Genomic DNA, 24,581 nt, shown 5'->3' on the forward strand with positions numbered 1-24,581 from the left:
TCTTCCTTCCAAATTTAATTATGTATGATTTCTATGCCTCTTTTCTGTATGTTTGAGATTCTGTTGTTTGCTGATTAGAATGCTATACTTTTTCTAGTCTATTGTCACCTCCTGCATCATTGTCAGTGGCTTATGAAATCCATTTATACTGGGGATGTGCTATTCTAATATTTTCTCTTCTTCACTCATGACTGAGTGTCATTATTTCAGTTGTCCTTGTGGCACCCAAGTACATCTTAAAGTCTTTCCTATTTAGCATTCTAAAATAAATTAGAGAATCCAGAGCTGTTTCTGTTTTAGAGTCTTCGTTTCCGTGATAAGCCTTCAAAACATATATTATTCCCTACATCCTTTTGGGTTTGTGTGATGTTTACGGTTTTTCAGTTTATTCTATGGAAGAAATTTTTGTCAGATACTAGCAGGTATCACATACCTTTTATTTTTTCCCATGCAAAACTTATAAATTAGGTTTCAGTATCCTTTCTCTAAATTTTGCTTACCGTTATTGATTCTTTTCTTTCTGATTCTTTTTGAGATTCTTTGTTTTGAACTTTCCATGGTTGCAAGAAAGCAGAGGGGTTAAGAGCTCTGGAACCAGACTTCAGAGTTTGGGTGTATATCCTGACTTTGCCACTGGCTAGCCTCTCTGGGCCTCATGTGTAAAAAGAAAACAATAACTCCTACCTTCAGTTGGTGTGAGGATTAAATTATTTAATATATATAAGTTGCATAGAGGAGTGTCTGACCCTACATGTGTAGATGCTAGTCATCAAAATGGATTTTTGTTGGTAGGTGTGCCCACACTCTGCGTCTTTCAACTTTCCTAAAGGACCAACTAATAAATGAACTGAGCAGTTGAGACTGATCACAGCTCATTAATCAACATAGACACCTGACGTGAGAGCCAGTTGTGTGTGTGTGTGTGTGTGTGTGTATTTTTTTTAATTTTTTTTTTTGTGTGTGTATTTTTTAATGTTTATTTATTTTTGAGAGAGATAGAGCACAAGTGGGTGAGGGGCAGAGAAAGTGGGAGATGCAGAATCTGAGGGAGGCTCCAGACTGTCAGCTGTCAGCACAGAGCCCAATGCGGGGCTCGAACTCATGAGCCGTGAAATCACAACCTGAGCCAAAATCAGACACTTAACTGACTGAGCCACCCAGACACCCCCCAGTTATATATTAACACTGCCACATGAAGGCTGCTATTTGCCAAAGTTTATCATAAAAATTTAATTGAATCACTGTAATTATATGAAATGGTAGGAATATATTTTGAGGTCTCGTAAGAGTGTTCCCAGACTAAGGATCTGAACAAGACTATATCTATTAAAAGGAAAAATTCAGTGATCAATAAACATGTGAAACTGTCTCCAAACTTTTCTACTGATCACAATGTGCACATTCAAACAACAAGATGACCACTTCATAAATTACAGTACTAAAAATAAAAAGTGATGATAATTGATAAATCGGGGAGAAGATGTAGTGAAACACCTTCATGAACTGCTGGTAGAGTGTAAGCATTAAGTGGAAACTTTACTTTTAAAGTAGTATGTGTAAAACAACTTAAAAATGTTCATACTCTCTGGATCAATAATTCAATATCTAGAAACCTACTCTAAAGAAATAATAAAAATTTGGGTATTAATTGCATGGGTGTCCACAGCACTATGTGTAATAATGAAGAATTAAAAACTGACTAATAAGCATTATGGGGCTTATATTGTAAGACTCATGGGGTTTACTAAACATTGTTGTGACCCTCTGATAGATACTTGTTGAGAGAAAGAATTTATAATTACATTAAAATGATGTTTACTTAGTAAATTGCTATGTAATTTGTACTTGCCTTAAGTGAAAAGGCTGGACAAAATAAGATGTGATGCAACTGTATTTTTAAATACTTAGGAAAAAGATGAAATATTATTTCTATGTTAATCGTGTTTGCTTTTTTATTTGTAAGATGACAGATTTTTCCTACTGCATTTAAAAATTTTTATTTATTTATTTTGAGAGAGAGAGAGCGAGCACTATTGGGAGAGAGACAGAGACAGAGGGAGAGAGAGAATCCCAAGCAGGCTCCATGCTGTCAGCACAGAGCCAGACACAGGGCTTGATCTTGGACGCCCAACCGACTGAGCCACCCAGGCACCACTCTAGTGCATTTTAAAAATGCTTTTTTGTATTTCTATATAGTCTAAAAAGAGAACACCTCCCCCAACCATTGTAATTGCATGGAAAGGAGAAGAAATTTGCCACACAGTGACAGAATTTTTGAAATGCAGAAAAGAGCAAGCAGTGAAATTCACAACAGTCTAGTATTAGTATTAGGGTGAACCAGCCCCCATCTCTTTTTTGCCACTGACAACCAGGATGGTCTGAGACAGGGTACCTCCTTTGCCAGGAGATAGAAAATGCTTTATTACAAAAAAAAATTTTTTTTAAGAGAGAGAGAGTGCAAGTGGGGAAGAGGGGCAGAGGGGGAGAGAGAGAGAGAGAGAGAGAGAGAGAGAGAGAGAGAGAGAGAGATATTGGGAGAGAGAATCTTAAGCAGGCTCCATGTTCAGTGCAGAGCCCAATGCTAGGCTTTATCCCACAACCCTGGGATCATGACCTAAGCCAAAATCAAGAGTCAGACATTCAACTGACTGAGCCACCCAGGAACCTAATAAAATGCTCTTAAAAGGGGCACCTGGGTGGCTTAAAAAGTGGCATCAGACTCTTGATCTTCATCTCAGTCATGGGTTCACATCTCACTTTGGGCTCCACACTAGGCATGGAGCCTACTTAGAAAAAAAAAAGTTTTAAAAAGTTTTACTGCTGCTATGTAAAAGGTAGGACTATAAAGTTATTACAGTTGAATACCTAAATTTTTTTAAAAATTTTTTAATGTTTATTTATTTTTGAGAGAGAGAGAGAGAGAGACAGAGCATGAGCAAGGGAGGGGCTGAGAGAGAGGGATACACAGAATCAGAAACAGGCTCCAGGCTCTGAGCCGTCAGCACAGAGCCTGACGCAGGGCTCAAACTCATGAACTGTGAGATCATGACCTGAGCCGAAGTCAGACGCTTAACATATTGAGCCACCCAGGTGCCCCTGAATACCTAAAATATTTTAATGGCAGCGTAAATAAAGGATTTTATTTTGATTGTTTTCTGTGATAATTAAAATGAACAAAGTGGAAAACTTCCCAAGCTTGATTGGGAATGAATGAACGAAATATCAGAATGATAGACTTCCCACCTGTGTGACAGGCATCTGAGCCTAGGGCAAAGACTTTATCCAACAGTTCTCTTAAATAGTGGTAATAGATAACAGATCATAGAAACCAGAGAGCTAATTGTAACTTCTGGGTTATGATGGGGTATTTTAACTACTATTTGCATCTGTCGCTGTTTGATACATTAAATAGGGCAAAATCACCAGCGGCAACAACTTCTAATGAAGGAACCTGTCAACAACAATAAATTCTAATAAGAAAACACTTATTTAGAGAGCAGTACTTTTCATAAATCAGGTTGGTTTTCTACCATGTTTTTTAAGCATAATGATTATTTTCTAGAGGATAAAAAGGAAGTTTTTCCTTCCTTGAGAGGTTATGTGTCATAATTAGATCAGAAAGATGTCATAGTGAAAACTTTAATAAGCCTTACTGCCTCCTTTCAGTCCAGAGTTACACCTGTAGCTTCCATATGGGGCAGGGATTTCCATCCTCACCAATTGTGAATGATGCCCCAGGGAGGCATTATGGAAAAGACCACGTTCATTTGGGGTTTTTCACTGCTGTGGCCAAAGGATTCTCTCCAGTTACCCACCCAGATGGAATTTGTGGCAGCTTAGCAGCCTGGACACTGACATGATAAAAAAGTGTAAAATACTGAATTTCTATGTGTCTATGTGGTTTTAGCTTTGATCTTCATTTTCAGTTATACAATTAATCATGTCCACGTCTCTCTGAGCCTGGTGCTCCAGGAGCAGATACTTTTCCCATTATTTTAGTTCTAAATACTTCCTCTAATTTAAAAGGAATCCATGGTATGAAACTTTAGCTTAGAAAAATCGATATTCACTTTGTCAACAAAGTAGTATGTTGAATAACTGAGTTACTCTTTCCTGATACTGCAGGAGTTTGACCAAGACGAGGATTGCAGTCATTCCATATTGCTTAGTGAAGGAGAGGATCCAAGTGGTGATGGACAAGATTGGCAACCCAGGACAGAAGGTATCTGGCTTCTGTCCTTGATGCGTTCACAAAGTTAACATTGATTATTTGGATTCCTGCCACCACCCCAATTTCAGTAGTGCTTGGTGCAGAACCTTGAAAACAGCACAAGGGAAAGAGGACCCACTCATCATCCTATCCTTTGGTTCTTATCTCAATCAGCACGTCTTGGCAACTTGCTGGCCCAAATGGCTATCTCTCTTATGTGTCTCTCTTGATTCCACCCTGCTCCAGCTCAGCCAGCCATTCTCTGCCTCTTTCCTTTTTCTCTGACAACATCTTTCCCTCCGTTTATTGCCTCTCAGAATCTTCTATCAGCTCCAGGGGTCTGTTCTCTTCCAGAATCAAGCATTTCTCCATCAGCTGTTATCCCAAAGCTCCTCTCTTCGGGGAACGATGGGAGACTGAACAAGGCACTAAAGCCCCAAGTCTCAGTCCTTTATTCTATGAGTATATAAGCCTGGAATTTTTCCAGAACAACACCCATTCCAAATATGTTATCCTCTCATATCCTTAAGAGCCTTTGCATTTAACAGACCACAAGGTATTTGCAGATTCTCCCCTCAGAAAATAGTCTCGACAGCAATCACAATGATCTGTCATCTACTCACCTATAAACTTTTTATTCATTTAAAAAAATTGTTTAAAATATTTGTTTTTGAGAGAGAGATAGAGAGACCGTGAGTGGGGAGTGTCAGAAAGAGAGGGAGACACAGAATCTGAAGCAGGCTCCAGGCTCTGAGCTGCTACAAACTGCAAGATCATGACCTGAGCCAAAGTTGGATGCTTAACCGACTGAGCCACCCAGGCGTCCCTAAACTTCATAAATTAAATGTTTATTAGCACTGTTCCAATTTCTCTCTGGCAGTTTTCTGACTTCCATTTCTAAACCCTGGGAGGTTGTCCTCTCGGATGTCTTTTCTTCCGCAACCCCGTCAACCTCCCCGAACACTGCTTTGCTGTCCGAGCCACTGTCTCCTTTGTCGCCTTATGTGATGCTGCCCTCTCCTGGGGAGTTCCTGCCTCTCTCAAACTCACTTGGAATCTCCTTTCTCCAGGCCGAGAGCAGAGAATAATTTAGTAACATTTGAAATAATTAACACCACGAAACCTGAAACATCTAATTAAAATTTAAAAATCCTGGCCTCCTTCCAAACACTCCTCCTGGTCTGACTTTGACTTTCAAACATTTCAGAGCAGAGTTCTAGGAACAGTTGTGTCCGAAGCACCTTCCAAGAGGTTAAATAATTTCTTTATTCTACTCAGTTTGGAGATGACTTGCTGTTAATTCTTTTCACATGATTTATAATGTTTTATAATTGAAGGTTTTCGTATAGGAGCCATAGCATTTATGTAGCATCTCCACTAAGCTCTTGCCTAAAATTTGAGCTTTAATAACTTGGGATACAAACTGGAAAGAAACAATTATGTGTCTGTTTAATTTTCTTCTCATAGTTCGTAGTCTTTATTAGTTATTCTTAAGTCACAAGTGTGAAATAAAAACATCTGGGGCATTATTGTGCACTGTATTCATCTTAAGTATCAATAAATCTCTTTAAACCCCATTTACATGTTTCTAACGTACTTGAAGTTGTTAATGTTTAAATGCTTGCACACTTTATAAAAACTTTATCTATATGCCATATGAGTATCTATTCTGTTGCAGACATACACATTTGTTTAATTTATCTCTGTTCACTGTATTCTATTCAAAAGGGAGCATCAATAAGATATATATAATGTTTGGATCACACCCACGGACTTTAACAACTAAGTATTCCTGCTGTACGCATTGGCTTAATTATAGGCTTTTATAGATGATAATTTGTAAAATACAATTTATGGCCCCCTAAAAATCCTTCATCCTTTTCCTTAGTATAAAAATCTTCTAGCACTCCTCACTCAGTGTTTTCCTAGAACGATGATCAGATGCAAATGTTGTAGACTGCATTGAGCATGTAAAGTTACTCTTTTCATAAATGGATAAGAACCTATATACTAAAATTACTGGGCTTAAAAGAATTTTTTAACGCAGTGCATATCCATCAGGATTCTTAACTGCAGATAACAGAATTTACTCTGGTTGAGTTAGCAATGAAGAAGGTTTTAAAAGATAATAGAGGAGGGCCTGGGTGGTTTAGTCAGTTAAGCGCCAACTTCGGCTCACGTCATGATCTCGCAGTTCATGGGGTTGAGCCTGACATTGAGCTTTGTGCTGACAGCTTAGAGCCTGGAGCCTGCTTCGGAATCTGTGTCTCCCTCTCTTTCTGCCCCTCCCCTACTCATGCTCTGTCTCTGTCTCGCTCTCAAAAATAAATAAATGTTTAAAAAACCTGTGTCGAGAGTCACTATTTAGGAAATTATAAAAATGTGGAGAGGGTATTTAAAAATATTTTAAACACAACAAGCAGAAAACACAGGAGAGTAAGACTCTTCTGGAGGCAATAATTTTTCTTCATTGAATGAATTAGACTGGGACAATTTTCAGTTTTCATTTTAATAATGGCTTAACATTAACAAATTAATGGTCATTTTCCCACTTTGAATATCATTTTCACCTCTTCTGTGAAATTGTTTCTGGCTAATTTAAATGCTGCCTCTTAGTTTCTTTCTACTGTAACATTTTCTGATGGGGTTACTTTACCTCTTCTTATGTGGAAAGATGCACTCAAGAACAAGTGTTTTATTTTTACATGTGACAATGCATCATCTTTCCTGGTGGTTCTGGAACCTGGTAGGTTCAGAGGCTCCCATGACCATTCATGCTCAATGAAGAGACAAAATGGAGAACATTTGTATGTTCCCAGTCGATTTCAGAGTCCATACATTCTATAACCTTTTTGCCCTCCATTTATGACCCAACGATTAGGATGAGGCCATTAGCTTTTTTTTTTTTAATTTTTTTTTTAAATTTTAGAAGGAGAGAGCATGACCAGGGAAGAGGGACAGAGAGAGAGAAAGAGTCTTAAGAAGGCTCCATGCTCACTTCAGAGCCTAACACAGGGCTTGATCCCACGACCGTGAGATCATGACCTGAGCCAAAATCAAGAGTTGGATGCTCAACTGACTGAGACACCCAGGCACCCCTAGGATGGGGCCATTAACTTTGAACAATTTCCGCAAGGGCAGGTATTTCTTATACTTACTTATTGTATCTTTTGTTCCTTGGTTTGAAAAAGAAATCAACCAATTAACAAACTATTGAACACATTAAATTTGCTTAAAAACATTCTAGGTTTATTAGTTCTCAATAATTGTAAAAGTAGAGTCATTTTTAAGAATGTGTTCACATGAATATGCTGCACACAGTTTTCCAACTTTCACAGCAAAGTACTAACTGCAGCTAGCCTTTGTATAGACTATTCTTTTCACTGACAGTTTAGTGATTAGGAATGTATGCTGTATGTTTTTCTTACTTTAACATGTCAGCTAGGATTTTGCACTTGAAGATGGCTACAAAAATATTATAAAAGACATCCATCTTCCTTTCAAGTATGAGAGCAGCCTTGATGGTGTCACACAACTTCATGGTTATCAGTTTCTTTGTCTATAAAATGAAGGGCTTGGATCAGATGATCTCTAAGTTCTTTCCAGCTCTGTAATTCCAAACATCTTATTTTGTGTTGGTGAATAGCGTGGTGGTAGCATCTTTGAAAAAATTTTAAAAATATATTGGCCATTCCAAGGAAACCTCATTTTTGGAGATGTGATCCCTGCTATTTTATAATAGCAGAGAACATCCGATCATGTTGTCATATTTGAAAAACATCAAGAAAACCAAAGCTAGATTATTTAGTAACTTTCCCAAGATCACCCATAAAAAGCAGAGGAGGGATGTAGATCCAGCTCTGTCTGATTCATACCCTTTTATCTTCTCTGCTCTACTTCTTCCCTAGCATACCATCAGTGGGGCTATTTAAAACCATAACCCCCCTAGACATAGGGAGATGCCCTAAATGGCCTTCAGAAATACATAGACAGGACTGAACACTGGGACAAGCACTGGGTTGTTTGGAAAGCATACACCTCTGTGTTCCCATAACACCATTTGTACACTTCTATCACAATGTTTACATTGAAATGCTCTTTGCTTTCTTATTTATTGTCTTTACTAAGGTCACAGTAGCACCTTGTTTATTTCTGTATCTTCAGCACAAAGAGTTGGGTTTGGCATATACTTAATAAAAGTTTGTTGAATGGAAAAACATGAATAGATGAACAAATCTTAAAAGTGGCATGGTTCCCACTAGTTTTTTTAAATGTAAATTTAATATGTTATATTATAAGCAAGCATTGATGCTACAAGCTGGAACCGTCTGGCTTAAGGGTTATAGTGGGAATCATTCCATGGAATCAGAAAGGAGTTGACCAAAATTCATATAACGAGCAAGTTCCCATGGGGCAACATAAATGATTTCATTTAAATCTCACAATGGTCCTGTGAAGTAGGTGTCATTAGTTACACTTTACAGGAGGGCCTGTTTTCTCCATCCAAGGAGAAAACATTGCTCACCATAAAACTTTATTTTATATCTGGAAAGTTTTGTTACATATTTTTTTTTGCTCTTTAAGCAAGCATTGATTCAGGACCCGTCATATGCTAGATAGGAAAAATATAAAGATGGCTGAAACTCAGTCCCTGGTTAATGTCCCTGTGATTTTTTAAAGTTTTTACTTAAAGTCCAGTTAGTTAACATACAAATAATATTAGTTCCAGGTGTGCAATATAGTGATTCAAATTCTATACATTACTCAATGCTCATCATGATAAGTGTGCTCTTAATCCCTTTCACCTATTTCACCCATCCTTCTACCCACCTTCCCTCTGGTAACCATCAGTTTGTTCTCTATACTTAAGAGTCTGTTTCTTGGTTTTCCTCTCTCTCTCTTTTTTTCCCTTTGTTCATTTGTTTTGTTTATTAAGTTCCACATATGAGTGAAATCATATAGTATTTGTCTTTCTCTGATTCATTTAACATTATTCTCTCTAGACCCATCCATGTCATCGCAAATGGCACGATTTCATTTTTTTTAATTAAAAATTTTTTAATGTTTATTTATTTTTGAGAGAGAGAGCATGCACAAAAGCAGGGGAGGGGCAGAGAGAGAGGGAGACACAGAATCTGAAGTAGGCTCCAGGCTCCAAGCTGTCAGCACAGAGCTTGATGTGGGGCTCAAACCCACAGACCATGGTATCATAACCTGAGCCGAAGTCAGACACCCAACCAAGCCATCCAGGTGCCCCTAGATTTCATTTTTTATGGCTAATATTCCATTGTATACATATAAATACCACATCTTTTTTTTAAGTATAAAAATATGGTCAGTGTTTATTTTTCTCTATCAGACATAAAAATTCAGGATTTGTTAACAAATTCTTCACAACAGAAATTAATTACTGATCAACATCTACAGAGCCGAATAAAGCAATGTCACCTGATTAATGTGTCTGCCTTGTATCCACAGAATATAGTATTTAAAATAAAATAGTTAGACAAAACGGTTAAACAAAAAGGCATTGACAGAACATATATTGTACTTTTTTTGAGTCATCAGTCTTAAGTCTCTGACATTGCTACTTGCATTTTATAGCACATTGATTCAATTCCAATAACATTCCCCTAAGACTAGTTAATGGCCTAAAAATTATTCTTAATTTGTAAAGTTACAATACATTTTAGTAATTTATACCCCACATCTTCTTTATCCATTCATCAGTTGATGGACACTCGATCTGTTTCCATAATTCAGCTATTGTAGATAATGTTGCTATAAACATCGGGGTGCATGTATACCCTTGAATTAGTATTTTCAGTGAAACCAGGAGCTGGTTCTTTGAGGATATCAATAAAATTGATAAACCTCTAGCCAGACTTATCAAACAGAAAAGGGAAAGGACCCCAAAAAAGAAGCACAAATGAGAGAGGAGAAATAAAACAAACACCACAGAAATACAAACGGTTACAAGAGAATATTATGAAAAACTATATGCCAACAAATTGGACACCTGGAAGAAATGGATACATTCCTAGAAACATATAACCTCCAAAAACTGAAGCAGGAAGAAATAGAAAACTTGAACAGACTTGTAACCAGCAACAAAATTGAATCAGTAATCAAAAACTCCCAACAAATCAGAGTAGGACCAGATGGCTTCATAGGTTTGAATTCTGTCAAACATTTAAAGAAGAGTTAATACCTGTTCTTCTCAAACTATTCTAAAAAATGGAAAAGGAAGGAAAACTTTTAAATTCATTCTGTGAGGCCAGCATTACCCTGATACCAATCTGTAATTATTTTTATTGTTATTATTATTTTTTAGTTTCAGGTATACAATATAGTGATTCAACAATTCTATATATTACTCAGTGTTTATCATGATGAGTGTACTCTTAATCCTGATCATCTATTTCACTCACCCTCCCCACCCCACCCCCTCTGGTAACCATCAGTTTGAATAACTATAGTTAAAAGTCTGTTTTTTTGGTTTGTGTCTTTTTCCCTTTGTTCATTTTTTTCCCTTAAATTCCACATGTGAGTGAAATCATATGGTATTTGTCTTTCTCAGACTCACTTTGCATTATTCTCTCTAGATTCATCCATGTTGTTGCAAATGGGAAGATGTCATTCTTTTTTATGGCCGAGTTTCATTGTGTATATATACCACATCTTCTTTATCCATTCATCTATCAATGGACACATAGGTTGCTTCCATAATTTGGCTATGATAAATAATGCTGCAATAAACATAGGGGTGCATATGTTTTTTTGAATTAGTGTTTTTGTAGTCTTTGGGTAAATATGCAGTAGTGTGATTATTGGATTGTAGGGTAGTTCTATTTTTAATTTTTTGAGGAACCTCTGTACTGTTTTTCACAGAGGCTGAACCACTTTGCATTCCCACCAACAGTGCAGGAGGGTTCATTCCCTTCACATCCTCCCTAACACTTGTTGTTCCGTGGGTTTTTGGCTTGTAACCATTGTGACGGGTGTGAGGTGATATCTCATTGTGGTTTTGATTTGCCTTTGCCTCATGATCAGTGAGGTTGAGCATCTCTTCATGTGTCTGTTAGCCATTTGTATTTCTTCTTTGGAGAAATGTCTACTCATGTCTTCTGTCATTTTTTTTTTTAATGTCAATTCTTTTTTTTTTTAAATTTTTTTTAACGTTTATTTATTTTTGAGACAGAGAGAGACAGAGCATGAACGGGGGAGGGTCAGAGAGAGAGGGAGACACAGAATCTGAAACAGGGTCCAGTCTCTGAGCCATCAGCACAGAGCCTGACGCGGGGCTTGAACTGACGAACCGTGAGATCATGACCTGAGCCAAAGTCGGATGCTTAACCGACTGAGCCACCCAGGCGCCCCAACTCTTCTGTCATTTTTTAATTGGATTATTTGCTTTTAGATGTTGAGTTTTATAAGTTCTTTATATATTTTGGATATTAACCTTTTATCAGATATGTCATTTGCAAATATCTTCGCCTATTCTCTAGCTTGTCTTTTAGTTTTGTTGTTTTCTTTGCTTGTCAGAAGCTTTTTGTTTTGGTGCAGTCTCAATAGTTTGTTTTTGTTTCCTTTGCCTCAGGAGACATGTAGAAAAATGTTGCTACAGCTGATGTCAGAGAAATTACTGCCTGTGCTCTCTTCTAGGATTTTTATGTTTTCAGGTTTCACATTTAGGTCCTTAATCCATGTTGAGCTCATTTTTGTGTATGGTGTAAGAAAGTGATCCAGTTTCATTCTTTTGCATGTAGCTGTCCAGTTTTCCCAACACATCCCAGTTGAAGAGACTGTCTTTTTCCCATTGCATATTCTTGCCTCCTTTGTCATAGATTAGTTGACTGTATAATTGTGGGTTATTTATGGGCTCTCTATTCTATTCCACATTCTGTAATTATTAAAAATAGATTAGCTAACTAACCAGGAATAAAATACTCAGTTCCGAGTTGCCACTGGAATTCATTACTTTCTTCTTTTTTATTATTGTCATGTGTTTCTATAGGTTTTGAGATTATTGTTACTTTTCCAAGAGATGTCAGTTATCCCCAAGAAATAAGCCGAGAAGATTTACAAGAAAACAAGTAAGGAATATACTTTGAAAGGTTAGATTGAAATTTAAGTATGAAGTGATACTTGTGTGATAACCTACATTTTTAGTAATTCACCTCCCAAAAAACACTCTCAGGCAGAGGTTGTAATAAATATTATTGTGGCAGGAGCCAGATAATACCAGTTTTAGGTTTTGTGGACCATATTGTTTCTGTTGCAATGAGGCAACCCTCTGATTGTAGCTTGAATGTCATCATGGACAATATGAAAACAAAGGAGTATGGTCCAATAAAACTACAAAGACAGACTGAAGACTAGATTTTGGGCACCTGTTGGGATGAACACTGGGGGTTATATGGAAACCAATTTGACAATAAATTTCATTAAAAAAAAAAAAAAAGATTTTGCCCAGGGGTCATAGTTTGCTGACCCTGAGGCAGTGCCACTTAAAATGTGATTCTGCGGTCCTTCTGTTACCAGTCCATGATGAAGTCAGGATAGAACTTGAAAATGTAAACATTTAAAGAGTTGTATTACAGTTTGACAAAGTAATCTTAGATTTACTGATCTGATAATGAAAAACTTGGGGCTTATTTTTATGTTTTTTATTTTTGATTTATTCTTATAGTAATTCACTTTTATTACAGAAGTTTTATAACAGTTTCATTCCACAATGGACTGGAAAATTTTAAAACTGGTCCTTTACCAAAGATAGTTTGAGAAGTACTGAGCTGGTTAAAGCATTTGGAGAAGTAAAAGAGTGCATCATCTATGCCTGCACTTTGCCCACCTGATTTCTCTAAGGAAATAGGGGCTGGGGAAACTAAAGTGTAGAGTGCAGAAGGCAGACGAGGTGGGGAGTGAATAGGAGGGTGGAGAGGTCTTGTCCTTTGAAGAATACAGCTCTTCCACCCAGCAGCATCATGTGGAAATAGTTCTCTGAGCTTTCTGGTGATCTCAGTCTAGACTGAGAAGTGGAGATCCAGAAGATACAGGTAATGAATTTTGAATGAAACCATGTTCTCCTCCCTTCTAGTCAGATAACCCCAGTGATTCAAGAAAGGGCACAAGCACATTCTGTTTCTCTTCCAAATGAAATTCACATGGTGGACTTCCGGACAAAGACTCTGACCATGGGTCAGAAGAAGGAGGAAAGTTCCAAGGAGCTCTGTGATGCAAATGTGGGCTTTTTGTTGCCAAGACCTTGCTTAGAACCAAACATCTCCACATCTGTAGCCAGAGAAGATGTTCCTCACTTTCCGAAGGAGCAGCAAAGAAAATCTGAAGGTGAGTTCATTTAATTAGAGTGATTTCTCTATCCTTTTGTCGATAAATTATCTATCTATCTATCTATATCTATCTATCTATCTATCTATCTATCTATCTATCTATCATCTTTCTTTTTCTTCAGTGTTTGAAAAATCTTTACCACAAACTCCCATTTGGTTGATGTTTACCTCTGGGAATCTTGGGGCCTTACACGGAGGATGCTTTCCTCCAGGATTTGAGTTGGCCACTCTCTCTAGCCCAAGACTTGTTTACTAGCTAGCACATTCCTCTTAGGGCAATGCTGTCTTTGATATTTGCTTACTACTGTCCTAAACCAATTGGTCTAAGCCTCTGGGGACAAACCTGTAATCCAACAAGTTGCATTTTTTGGCTTATTGCAATAAGAGAGATCGCACAGCAGAGAAACTGTATGGGTAGGGTATTTAGTTTGGTGCAGTTCCAGTAGCTTCCTGAGAAAAGGCACATGAAGTATATTAATGATAGTTTTTCGTCGTCTCTTTTTTTTTCTGAACTCTTTTCTTTCCATTTTTTTTTGTTCTCTGTATTTTCACATTAGAGACTTTTCTCACATATCCACTGTTCCATGGCTATCTATTTGTGTTTCTTGGCAGTACTGAAAAGTGCTGTGGGCTCCAGGTAAATTGCATAGAGAGACCTAGATGGTGGAGTGAGGGAGTCCCCAAGTGTCAGTGTGCACAGACAGATTTTTCTCTTGGCCAGTTTTCCCTAGACAGGGATAACCCAAGCCCCTGACTGTGGGTTGAAAGGCTGGGACTCACCTATCAATGTGCAGACTTCCCATTCATCCTTTTATTGTCACTCCAGCACCCTGTTGCTACTCTCAGCTATACCTAACTACTTAGCATCTTTGTTCCAAACTCTCTGGAAAGTAAACTTCCAGCCAGTTGCCAGGAATGGAGAAGAGCAACTCCTGATTCATGGGGCAGGACAGGGAATGGCGAAACTACTTCTTCCACAGATTCACAAGCAACCCCTTGTTCCAGTCTTACCTTCATCCTTACCTTCAGAGGTACCTGGTATTGTCAATTCCTGCTCCTTTCTGGAGTTCTTACTTCTTGTTGAGTTCTCCCCCTGCAGGCACTGAGCAGAACAGAGAAAGCTGACAACTAATCAATTATTATTCATCCGTAAAATTTTCACTGTCCAAAATATTTTGACTTTGCTCATCTCTTGTCTTATCCTCTGAGCTTTTAATTTCCTTTTTAATTTACTCCTTTTTACTTTCCTTTACTATCATTTTAGTGAGGTTTATGAAATGGAGAAAAACTGGTACATTTGATCTTTTAACTGGAATTTCATACACATTGTAAAAGGCTTTCAACATATATTGCCAAATTACCTGTAAGCCAGACCTCACTTCTACATTCTCACCAGAAATGTTTGCGTTTCTTTCTACCTCATGTCATTTCTTACCAACAATATAAATATTTATCCAAATATTTATAATACTTGAAAGGTTTTTTTCTTTTTTAAATCAGTTTATACATATGCACACAATTATACATTATACTCAGTTGTATTTCTTCTTTTATCAAGTTTATTTAGTTTGAGAGAGAAAAAGCACGAGTGGGGAGGGGCGGAGAGAGAGGGAGAGAGAATCCCAAGCAGGCTCTGCGTTGTCAATGTGGGCTTGAACTGACAAACCGTGAGATCACAACCTGAGCTGAAGCTGGATGCTTAACTGACTGAGCCACCCAGGCGCCCATTCATTTGAATTTCTGGTATTAACTTGTGGCATCTTTTCAACAGGGAAACCTCAGCCTCTAGAATATGACCTCCTAGAGTGCAAAGATTTTGTCTTTGTTGTTCACAACCATATTGCCATCTTCTGGACAGTATCAGTCACTCATTAGGCACTCAATTACTATTTGTTGATTAAATGCATAAAGAATTGGGGGGAGGTGCCTTTGGTAGCTGTGGCTAAGGGGAACGCTTGAACCCCTCCTATTGGTATCCTCTTCTTAGTTACCATTTTTCATCTGTGAATATCTTCTTTACCTGTGCTACATCTTAGAGAGGTCTGTTTCAAAGTCAAATTTCAAAATGGCAGCCTATGGCTAGAATGGACCTGTGATATATTTTGTTTGGCTTTCACAGCACTTAAAAAAGGGGTGGGAGGGAAATTTCACATAAAGTCTGCAGCTCTCTGGTTTCTCTTGACAATTAGAGAATCTAGCAGTATTAGATTATCCATCTGGAATGGACAACATCACCTGGGACTGGGTAATAATGGATGTCTCTTTTGTTGGGGCGGACAACTTCAGCTCACTACTGTCTGTCTGCCCCACTTCATCCATTTATGTGATCTGCTTTGATGCTGGACACATGGGAGCTTTTGGCTTCAACTTCAAGCTGTGGTGGTGGGTGGGGTTTTTGGTAAGAGGACAACTAGGTTTTACACTACCTAGTATATCCCATCTATGATCTACTCCATGTTTGAGCTCAAACAACTGTTGGGAGACAATTATACATGAATTTTTAACATGTCTGCATAGTCCAAGCTTTATGACCAAAAAGCGCTAGGAAACTAGGTTAAAAGATGATTGAGTGATAACTATGTCTTAGAAATTAGAGTTTGTTTATTGTTCCAGAGAGATTCAGACATTTATTTCCTCAGGAGCTGTTCGCTTACATTCTAGAGTTATAAAACCCAGAGACACATTTCCCCTCTCTCCAGGAAATATTTGCTTACATTTCATAGTAAAGGTCTCTTTCTTGGGAAAGAGGGATAGGTTGGAGTGCCAATCATTTGGTATAATTTCTGAGTCTCATAATTTCAGGGTTCGCTCCTGTGGTGGTTCCCCACAGGTAAACATCTGGTGCCCATTGTGTTGCCCTGTGGGGATTTGCGGTGTGCTTCAGATTCTGTGTCTCCCTCTTTCTGCTCCCCTGCCCCCAGCTTGCACTCTGTCTTGCTCCAAAATAAATAAATACTAAAAAATTTAAAAAATAAATATAAACATAAATATAATTATGAATATGAATGTAAGTACAAACATAAACATGTGTACATAAATGTTATATATATAATATACATTTGCAGTCGACCTTTGACCAATGTGGGAATTGGGGACACTGACCCCGTGCAGTAGAAAATCCATGTATAACTTAACTACTACTGTTAACTAGAAGTCTAATCCATAATATAAACAGTCAAGTAACACATATTTTGTATGTTACATGTTTCATATACTGTATTCTTACAATAAAGTAAGCTAGAGGAAAGAAAATGTTATTAAGAAAATGAAAATACATTTACAGTACTTATTTATCAGTATAGTAAGTACTTATAAAATACTTACAAATGTATTTATCAAAAAAAATCCACATGTAAGTGGATGCATGCAGTTCAAATCTGTGTTGTTCAAGGGTCAACTGTATATAAAAACATTATAGTGGTGCCTAGGTGGTTCATTCGGTTAAGCTTCTGGCTCTTTATGTCAGCTCAGGTCACTATCTCACAGTTCGTGAATTCGAACCCCTGCTGGGGATTCTTTCTCCCTCCCTTTCTGCCCCTCCATGTCTGTCTGTCTGTCTTTCTCCCAAATAAATAACTAAACTTAAAAAAAAAAGACATTATATATAAAACAACAACCCCCTTCAGTGGCAGTAGCCTAAAGTTTTGTGTAATCATTCCATGCCCAACTCCATATGGATTACAACAGAAAAAAATTAATTTTGACTTTTCCTCAGACCTTAGCACCAACATCACGATCACTCCATCTCCAAACTCTGGCTTAAGGCTGGCTGTGTTCACTCTACTACTAAGAATATCTAATTATTTTATTTTTCTTGTTATAGAGTTTTCTACTCTTGATATGAAGTATAGTAGCCGAAGAATTGAGGTAAGATTAGTTTTAGCATTTCTGACTTAAGAATTAAAACCAAGAACTTTGTTGTCTTTGATAGAGACAAACTCTATCAAAGAACTCAGAACCAAAATCCTCAGCAGCTTAGCTTGGAAAACTATATATAGTTTGTAGAGTCGCAAATAACTTCTGGGAGAGTGCTAGTTTGCCATTTATGTTTTTTTCCTGGGGTGTTTTCTGTTCTCTACATAATGAGGTGAGTAACTCTTTTAGACGTATTTTAATTTGTCTTCTCTTAGCATGTCTAGAAATTAGGTAAATTTTTTCCCTAGTGGTAGAAAGGTTTTCCTAATTGTCTCATTAGTAAGTACAGCTTTTGGAAATATTCCTGTGAACCTCTCGACTATCTGTGTCTTCTGTATCCTATGAGCCTTTGAGAAAGTGCATGGGTCCTGCTTAGTGTTGTAAAAAGCAGTTTATTAGAGTTTATTAGTCTTAAAAAAATAATAATGGCTGCTACTAGGGAGATGTTTTAGCACTGGCAGAATCTGTCTTTATTTCCAAAGTTATTTTTCAGTGATGGAAGAAAATCATCAAGGCAATAAAACTGGGGGATTACACTGCATTTCACCTACTTCTAAATTTTTTTTTAATGTTTATTTATTTTTGAGAGACAGAGTGTGAGCGGGGAAGGGGCAGAGAGAGAAAGACACAGAATCTGAAGAGACTCCAGGCTCTGAGCTGTCAGCACAGAGCCCAATGCAGGGCTCGAACTCACAAGCCATGAGATCATGACCTGAGCCGAAGCCAGATACTTAACTGACTGAGCCACCAAGGCTCCCCTCACCTACTTCTAATGCCTAGATCTCTAGTGTCAGTTTCCTATTCTCTTATACACAGGTGGCAGTACAATGAAAATTGAACAGACAGCTCTCAATTACCACTCATGATCCATGCTCATAAATATTCTAATATAATTAGGTATCAAATCTGTATACATGGAAAAAGCCACAATGGAAAAAAAGCTTAAAGTTAGAGTTTATAGCTTAATGATCATAAAGCTGTATTTTATATATTGCATTACACTGACCTCTAGAGGTTAATGGTAACAAAAACCAACTTAATTTGAAAGTAGTTGGAGGACGAAGTAAAAACCATTCAGGGTTGCTAACTTTCAAGTGTATGGTGTGGCATGTTTATGACCGCACCTCAACAAAACAATTCAGTAAAACAATATGGAGTAGTTGTGTTCCAGATACAAAATCTGAGTTAGTCTGTAAACTAGTGATCATTGTTAAGGTAAATGTAACAAATTTTAAGCTGTTCTAAGTGGGAATTTTAAAAAATCTTAGATCACTTCTATGGAAAGGAAAAGAGAAATAAAATCCTCATCTTAAAATTTTAAAATTTTAATGTTTACATTGTAGAGCCTTTATTTTAAATACATAAACATGAATCTATGTCTATAATAATCTTGGGTTTTATTTTTTATTTATTCAATTTTAAAAGATTTTATTTTTAGGTAATCTCTACACCCAATGTAGGGTTTGAACTCATGACCCCAAGATCAAGAGTCACATGCTCCACTGACTGAGTCAGCCAGGTGCCCCCCCAAATCTTGGTTTTTAGAAGTACAATTTTACCAAAAATACTGGGAATGAGGTTTTATTTTTTTTAATTGGGATATCTAGGATAGCCTTGTACTTTGTTAAAGGCCTCCCTGAAAAGAATCTTAGAGGGGCGCCTGGGTGGCTCAGTTGGTTAAGTGACTGACTTTGGCTCAGGTCATGATCTCACGGTTTGTGAGTTCAAGCCCCATGTCGGGCTCTGTGCTGACAGCTCAGAGCCTGGAGCCTGCTTCAGATTCTGTGCCTCTCTCTCTGCCCATCCCCTGCTTGTGCTCTGTCTCTCTCAAAAAAAAAAAAAAAAAAGTTAAAAAAAAAAAAAAAAAAGAGAATCTTAGAATCCCTTTGAATTACTTTAAACCAATTAACATGACATGCATATATGTTTCTGCATTCATTAGCTTTTTCTCTTTCCTTTTAGTTCCCTCTGCCAGCATTGTCACTTTTGCCCATGAAACCTGGTCTTCATACTGCCCCCCAAGATCACATGGATCAAAAGGAGAGAGAAAAAAATATTCTGAACTTTGTATCTTTCAAACCTAAGCTCTCAGAGCCCAGAAGTCAATCTGATGAGGTTAGACCATTGAACAAGCAGCAGGAAGCTCCGTTTAAGGTGTTTGTGGATCAGACTCTCAGGTGCTCTGATAGCTCTATTTGGTCCAGAAACATGTGCTCTTTTTGGAAGGCTAACCATCACAGACAACATATGGAGATGGAGAACAGGAAATCCAAGGAAACAGAAGAAAGTGACAAAATTTCAATCTCTCACTTTGAAAAAGGACAATCTTTGTTGTCCTTTGAGAATTGTAAGGAACGCAGTTTTCCTACAGATAGGGAAGTGGATATTGACTACCTTGGTTGTGAAATGAGAAAAGCAGAAGAGAATTCTCAACATCTTTTATCAGGAAAGAAAGAGGGTTCAGTAGCCAGAAACTTGTTTACAGATTTTGAAGTTGGATGTAACATGCCAGTCAAGTTCCAAGAAGCCCAGCATTCAGAAGTAATTCTAAGCCAGGATGAAGAGACTAGAAATGATAAAGCTGATTTAAAAAGTACTTCAGTACATAAAGGTGAAGCAGTTGAGCCAAATCATATTTTAGAAGAGTATACTGTACTTAAAAGTTTGTCCAATGTAGTCCCTGATGGCCCCACTGAAAAGATTCCGCAAGGTCCTAGACGCACAGAGACAAACATAAAAATGTCAATGGCGGAGGCAACCAAACCGGAAATGAATGGGATGGTGCCTCTTATCCACATCACTTTCCCTGGAGATGAAACTCCCAAGGAACCAGCAGTAGCCAAACCAAGCCTCCAAAAAAGAAAGGGCACTCTTCATAGCAACAATAGCTTCAATATTCTTGTACATCAAGAAAATGACAGACATAAGATGAAAACCCCCAGAAATAAGTTGGATTCAAAGACCAAGACCAGTAATAGGACACCCCAGAATTTCATGATTTCCATTGAAGGTTCCATTAAGCCTACCATACATAAAACCAGTATAAAAACTCCAGTTTTCCCTGCTTTGGGGCTTGTTGACCCCAGACCTTGGCAACCACCCAAGTTTCAAAGGAGAATGCCACAGATAGAAAAGAAGCAATCAACTTACCGGGCTCTGAAACCTAAAAAGCAATCTTTTCCTTGCATCGGTAAGAATTCAGGAATAAAAAAGTCTTCTGTTGCTCTCTCTGCTCAACCAACAGAGCCAAGACTAAATTACTTAGATCTTAAGTATAGTGACATGTTCAAAGAAATCAATTCAACTGCTAATGGTCCTGGAATCTATGAAATGTTTGGGACCCCTGTTTATTGTCACATGAGAGAGGCTGAACGTCATGAGAACAAATATTATCGAGAGATATGCTCAGCTCCATCTGGCAGATGTATTACCAATAAATGTCGATCTTCACACAGTGAGAGGAGCAGCAACAGCAGAACAAGATTTTCTCAGAAAAGACCACATGTTAAACCTGTAAAGGTTTCACTTGGCATTAAACAAAAGAACAAAATTTTAATTTCTAAAGAAAAGGGTTACAAGGCTGTAGGTAGCAACATACAAGACATGGAAAATGGTGATGATATTTCAGGTTCACAGTGGCAGATAAAGTCTTCAGGAGATGACTTTCTTTCTTCTAATAATGAAGTTCAGCCCTTGAACTTGGCTCTGCCTCATGAAGAGTCCACTGAACAGAATGAAGTCATTCCTGTTTCAGATTTGTCCACTGTTGAAGAAGTCTCTATGGAAGAGTCTGCTGATGAAGAAGACATTTCTAACAATCAAATACTTGCCACGAGCCTCAGAGATCTACAGAAACTTGAAGAACTACATCACCAGACCCCATTTGTCCTTTCAGAAAACAGTTGGGCAATGCCCAGTGAGAAGAATTCCAATAAGCATGTACTGCAAGAAAAGCAGAATACAGCATCGCTTGTTAAAATAGATGCCAACCAAATTTTAACTAATGATGTAGGGTTTGAAAGTGTTTTAGGTAAGTCTGAGAGACTTTTGAGTTTCTCTTTCCAAGAGAAACAACAGAGTGCATCTTCCCAAGCATATCAACATTGGGCACATTCTTTGGATCATGATAGTTTAGTTAATGAATCAATTACATATCAAACATTTGGACAAACTTTAAATTATGCAAATTCAATTTCGCAAGGAATTCTAGATTCTGTAAAGAATGAAGAATTGACGGATGAACTATTAGGATGTCTAGCTGCAGAACTATTAGCTCTTGACGAGAGAGGTAACACCTCTTGCCAAATAATGGCAAATGAAACAGATCCTGAAAATCTAAATCTTGTCTTCAGTAGGAGAGGACAAACCACACAAGAATTGGGCGGAGAGACAACCAGTGTTAAAATACAGGTTGGTATAATTAGAATCAGTGATTCATTAGAGGCAGGAAGGGACCTCAGAGACGGTTGCAAGTTTGGAATCCAGTTTATTTGACTTGCAGGCTAAGATGTTTTCATTATGCCACCTTGATTCTGGAGTTCAGCTAGCCTAACACTGCAATGGAATCACATTGGGTACATTAATATAGCAAAACTATTTATTTAAAGTAGGTTCATATTTTATTCGGTGAAGATGTTTTCAATTAATAAATAGCAGAGAGGTAATTATGGGGAAAGTATTGCTCTAGGTGGTATGTGAGATAGAAAGAACTGAATGTAGCCCCTGGAGTAGATCACCACCTAATTCCAAAAAACATATGAAGACATGAAATATGAAAACTTTAACACAGAAATATCATTGGTGCCTACTGTGTTGCTGGCGCTGGGCTAAGAACTAGAACAAGACTTAGCCATTGTTCTCAAGGAAGATAAGCGACAATCCTGAAAAATGTTTAAAAAATTTTTTTGGCATGGAAGTGGGCATGGGGAAGAAGAATAGCAACAGATCATTGGGATCATTGTTTTGTTGGTTTCACTTCTCACTGAAATACTTGAGCCTCCTGTCCTATTCAAATTTTAAAGACAGAAACAGTAGGCTTAGCTGAAATATCATCTATTGAACACTGATTCAGGCTGTATCACACTGTATCACGATCAGGAACAGTTATTTTAGATAGTTTATCTAAGGATACATGAAGTATATAGTTATATCATAGCCAGGTTTATTGAGAACTTACCATGTAGGAGCGAGGGATTTTATACTGTCTTCTTTATATGCTTCAGAACAGCTCTATGAGATAACTAAAGGTAATAACAAGTCCCAATTTTGCAGATGAGAAATTTGAGGCTTAGAAAGTTACAGTCAGTGAGTGATGGGACCACACCCTTAATCACGACACAGTGAGATGGTTCTTTGTCCTGAAATATCAGCCCTGTCCTTATGGCTAATTTGGTCTCTCCTGGGGGTAGAGAGTGATCCCTGGAGGCCTCCAGGCTTGGGTAGGAAATGGGGATATGTGTGTGCACACCTGTGTGTCGGAGATGAATCTACCACTCTGTCATTTTAAATTTAAGAAAAGCTAACAAGCTAGTAAATATCATCAGCCTGTAACCTCATCCTACAATGATGGAGTCAAAACTGACTTTTTACAGCCTTTTCCTCCCTAAGAAGTCCTTAAAATTTAGTTGGGATAGAAACAATGAAAGGATGGGGAAGAGGAACCCAAATGGCCCTTTCTTTCATGATGAAGGAGAGACCCTGCAGGAAGTCTTGCTTCCAATGGCCTTCACCATGTCTCTGTGTCACCATCATTTATTTTTAAGAACTTGTAGAAGAGATCAAAGCAAAGCAGTTTGATCCAGTCAACCAATTGGAAAACATGGTCTAAGTTCTTCAGAGAGATATTTGTTGAGAAGCAGGGCTTCTCAAAGTTTCCTGTGAAGGCAAATCGCTTGGGGATCATATTGAAATGTAGACACTGATTCAGTATGTCTGGGGCCTGAGATTCTGCATGTCTAACAAGCTCCTATGTGATGTTGGTACATCTGTCTGCAGATTTTCCTTTGAATAGCAAGGGTCTAGAAGACCATAGATCTTCTGTGTATTACAGCTAGTCTTGATCACTAGACCTGCTCATTGTGGCTGTGTGTTTGTGTGTGTGTGAGAGAGGGTGAAAGAGTATATATATGTATGTTTGTGTATAAGTGTATATATATGTATGTATATAGGCGTGTGTGTGTGTGTGTGTGTGTTTGATTCTATGTGTTGTGGAAATAATTGAAGAACAAGGTTATTCAGAACTTAACTATAGCAAAAAAGTCAGCCACCATCACTTGTGTTTGGCAGAGACTCAAAGGCAGGCAGAGGAGTGGGCAAGATTCTTGGCAGGAAAAAGGGAAGCCTTTACTACGCCCTGATTGGAAGCTGTTGGCATGGGGAAGCTGTAGGCAGGCTAACAAGTGGCATCCTATATGATTACTTATGCATATATGGCTTTCTCTAGTTGGTCCCAAGTTAGAAGAAAGTAAGACTCTACTCTTTAGCCCTTTTTCCCCATCCCAGTGACTCAGAGTTTAATGGTGACTTTTCTTTTTTTCTCATTGTCCCAGAGATATAGTAATGGGTTCAGCATATATGACAAGGACAAGAAATTTCTCAACTCAAATGAAAAGAAGAAATTTCCTGAAAATAGTTTAAAGTATGAAGAATCTATCCTGTGGACTAAGGGAGAGGTCCTTGGGAAGGGAGCCTATGGCACAGTAAGTTAAATGGGAAACATGATGAAATCCCAAATCCCCACTTCTTCTTGACCTACCTTTTCCTCCCTAATCCTCTTGTGCACCCTTCACACCCTCTATGCTCTTCTACCTGAAACTCTTTCAGTTGGAAATAACAGGAAACTCAATCCAAACTGGCCCAGGGAAAAGGATGTTCACTGTTTTATGTAACTGAAGGGTCTGGAGTAGGTCTGGCTCTAGGCGGAGGTGATTTCAGGGGTCAAAAAAATATCACCAGGGTCTGGCCTCTTTGTATCTCTTCTAATAGGTCTTATTCTCAGGGTACATGTGGTGGTACAATAACCAATGTATTTCTAGCCTCTCATTCTCCTGGATCCAAGTCCAGTGGGAAAGATGTCTCATTGTTCAACAGCTCAGGATGTTACC

At 38.0% G+C, this 24,581-nt stretch overlaps 1 protein-coding gene across 2 annotated transcripts in view; it reads left to right on the forward strand.

Annotated features, from left to right (window-relative positions):
• The window catches only part of MAP3K19 (mitogen-activated protein kinase kinase kinase 19), a 60,860-nt gene that overhangs the window by 29,968 nt on the left and 6,311 nt on the right, over positions 1-24,581 (forward strand). For both annotated transcript variants that reach the window (XM_060625973.3, XM_078451351.2), the window contains exons 7-12: positions 4,126-4,222; positions 12,228-12,306; positions 13,311-13,561; positions 17,387-17,430; positions 19,441-21,888; positions 24,027-24,176. In XM_060625973.3, coding sequence (XP_060481956.3) covers positions 4,126-4,222; positions 12,228-12,306; positions 13,311-13,561; positions 17,387-17,430; positions 19,441-21,888; positions 24,027-24,176 — 3,069 coding nt within the window. The remainder of the gene's footprint in view (positions 1-4,125; positions 4,223-12,227; positions 12,307-13,310; positions 13,562-17,386; positions 17,431-19,440; positions 21,889-24,026; positions 24,177-24,581) is intronic.

Source organism: Panthera onca, chromosome C1, assembly GCF_046562875.1.
Source record: "Panthera onca isolate mPanOnc1 chromosome C1, mPanOnc1 haplotype 2, whole genome shotgun sequence".
In the NCBI taxonomy this organism is placed as follows: domain Eukaryota; kingdom Metazoa; phylum Chordata; class Mammalia; order Carnivora; family Felidae; genus Panthera; species Panthera onca.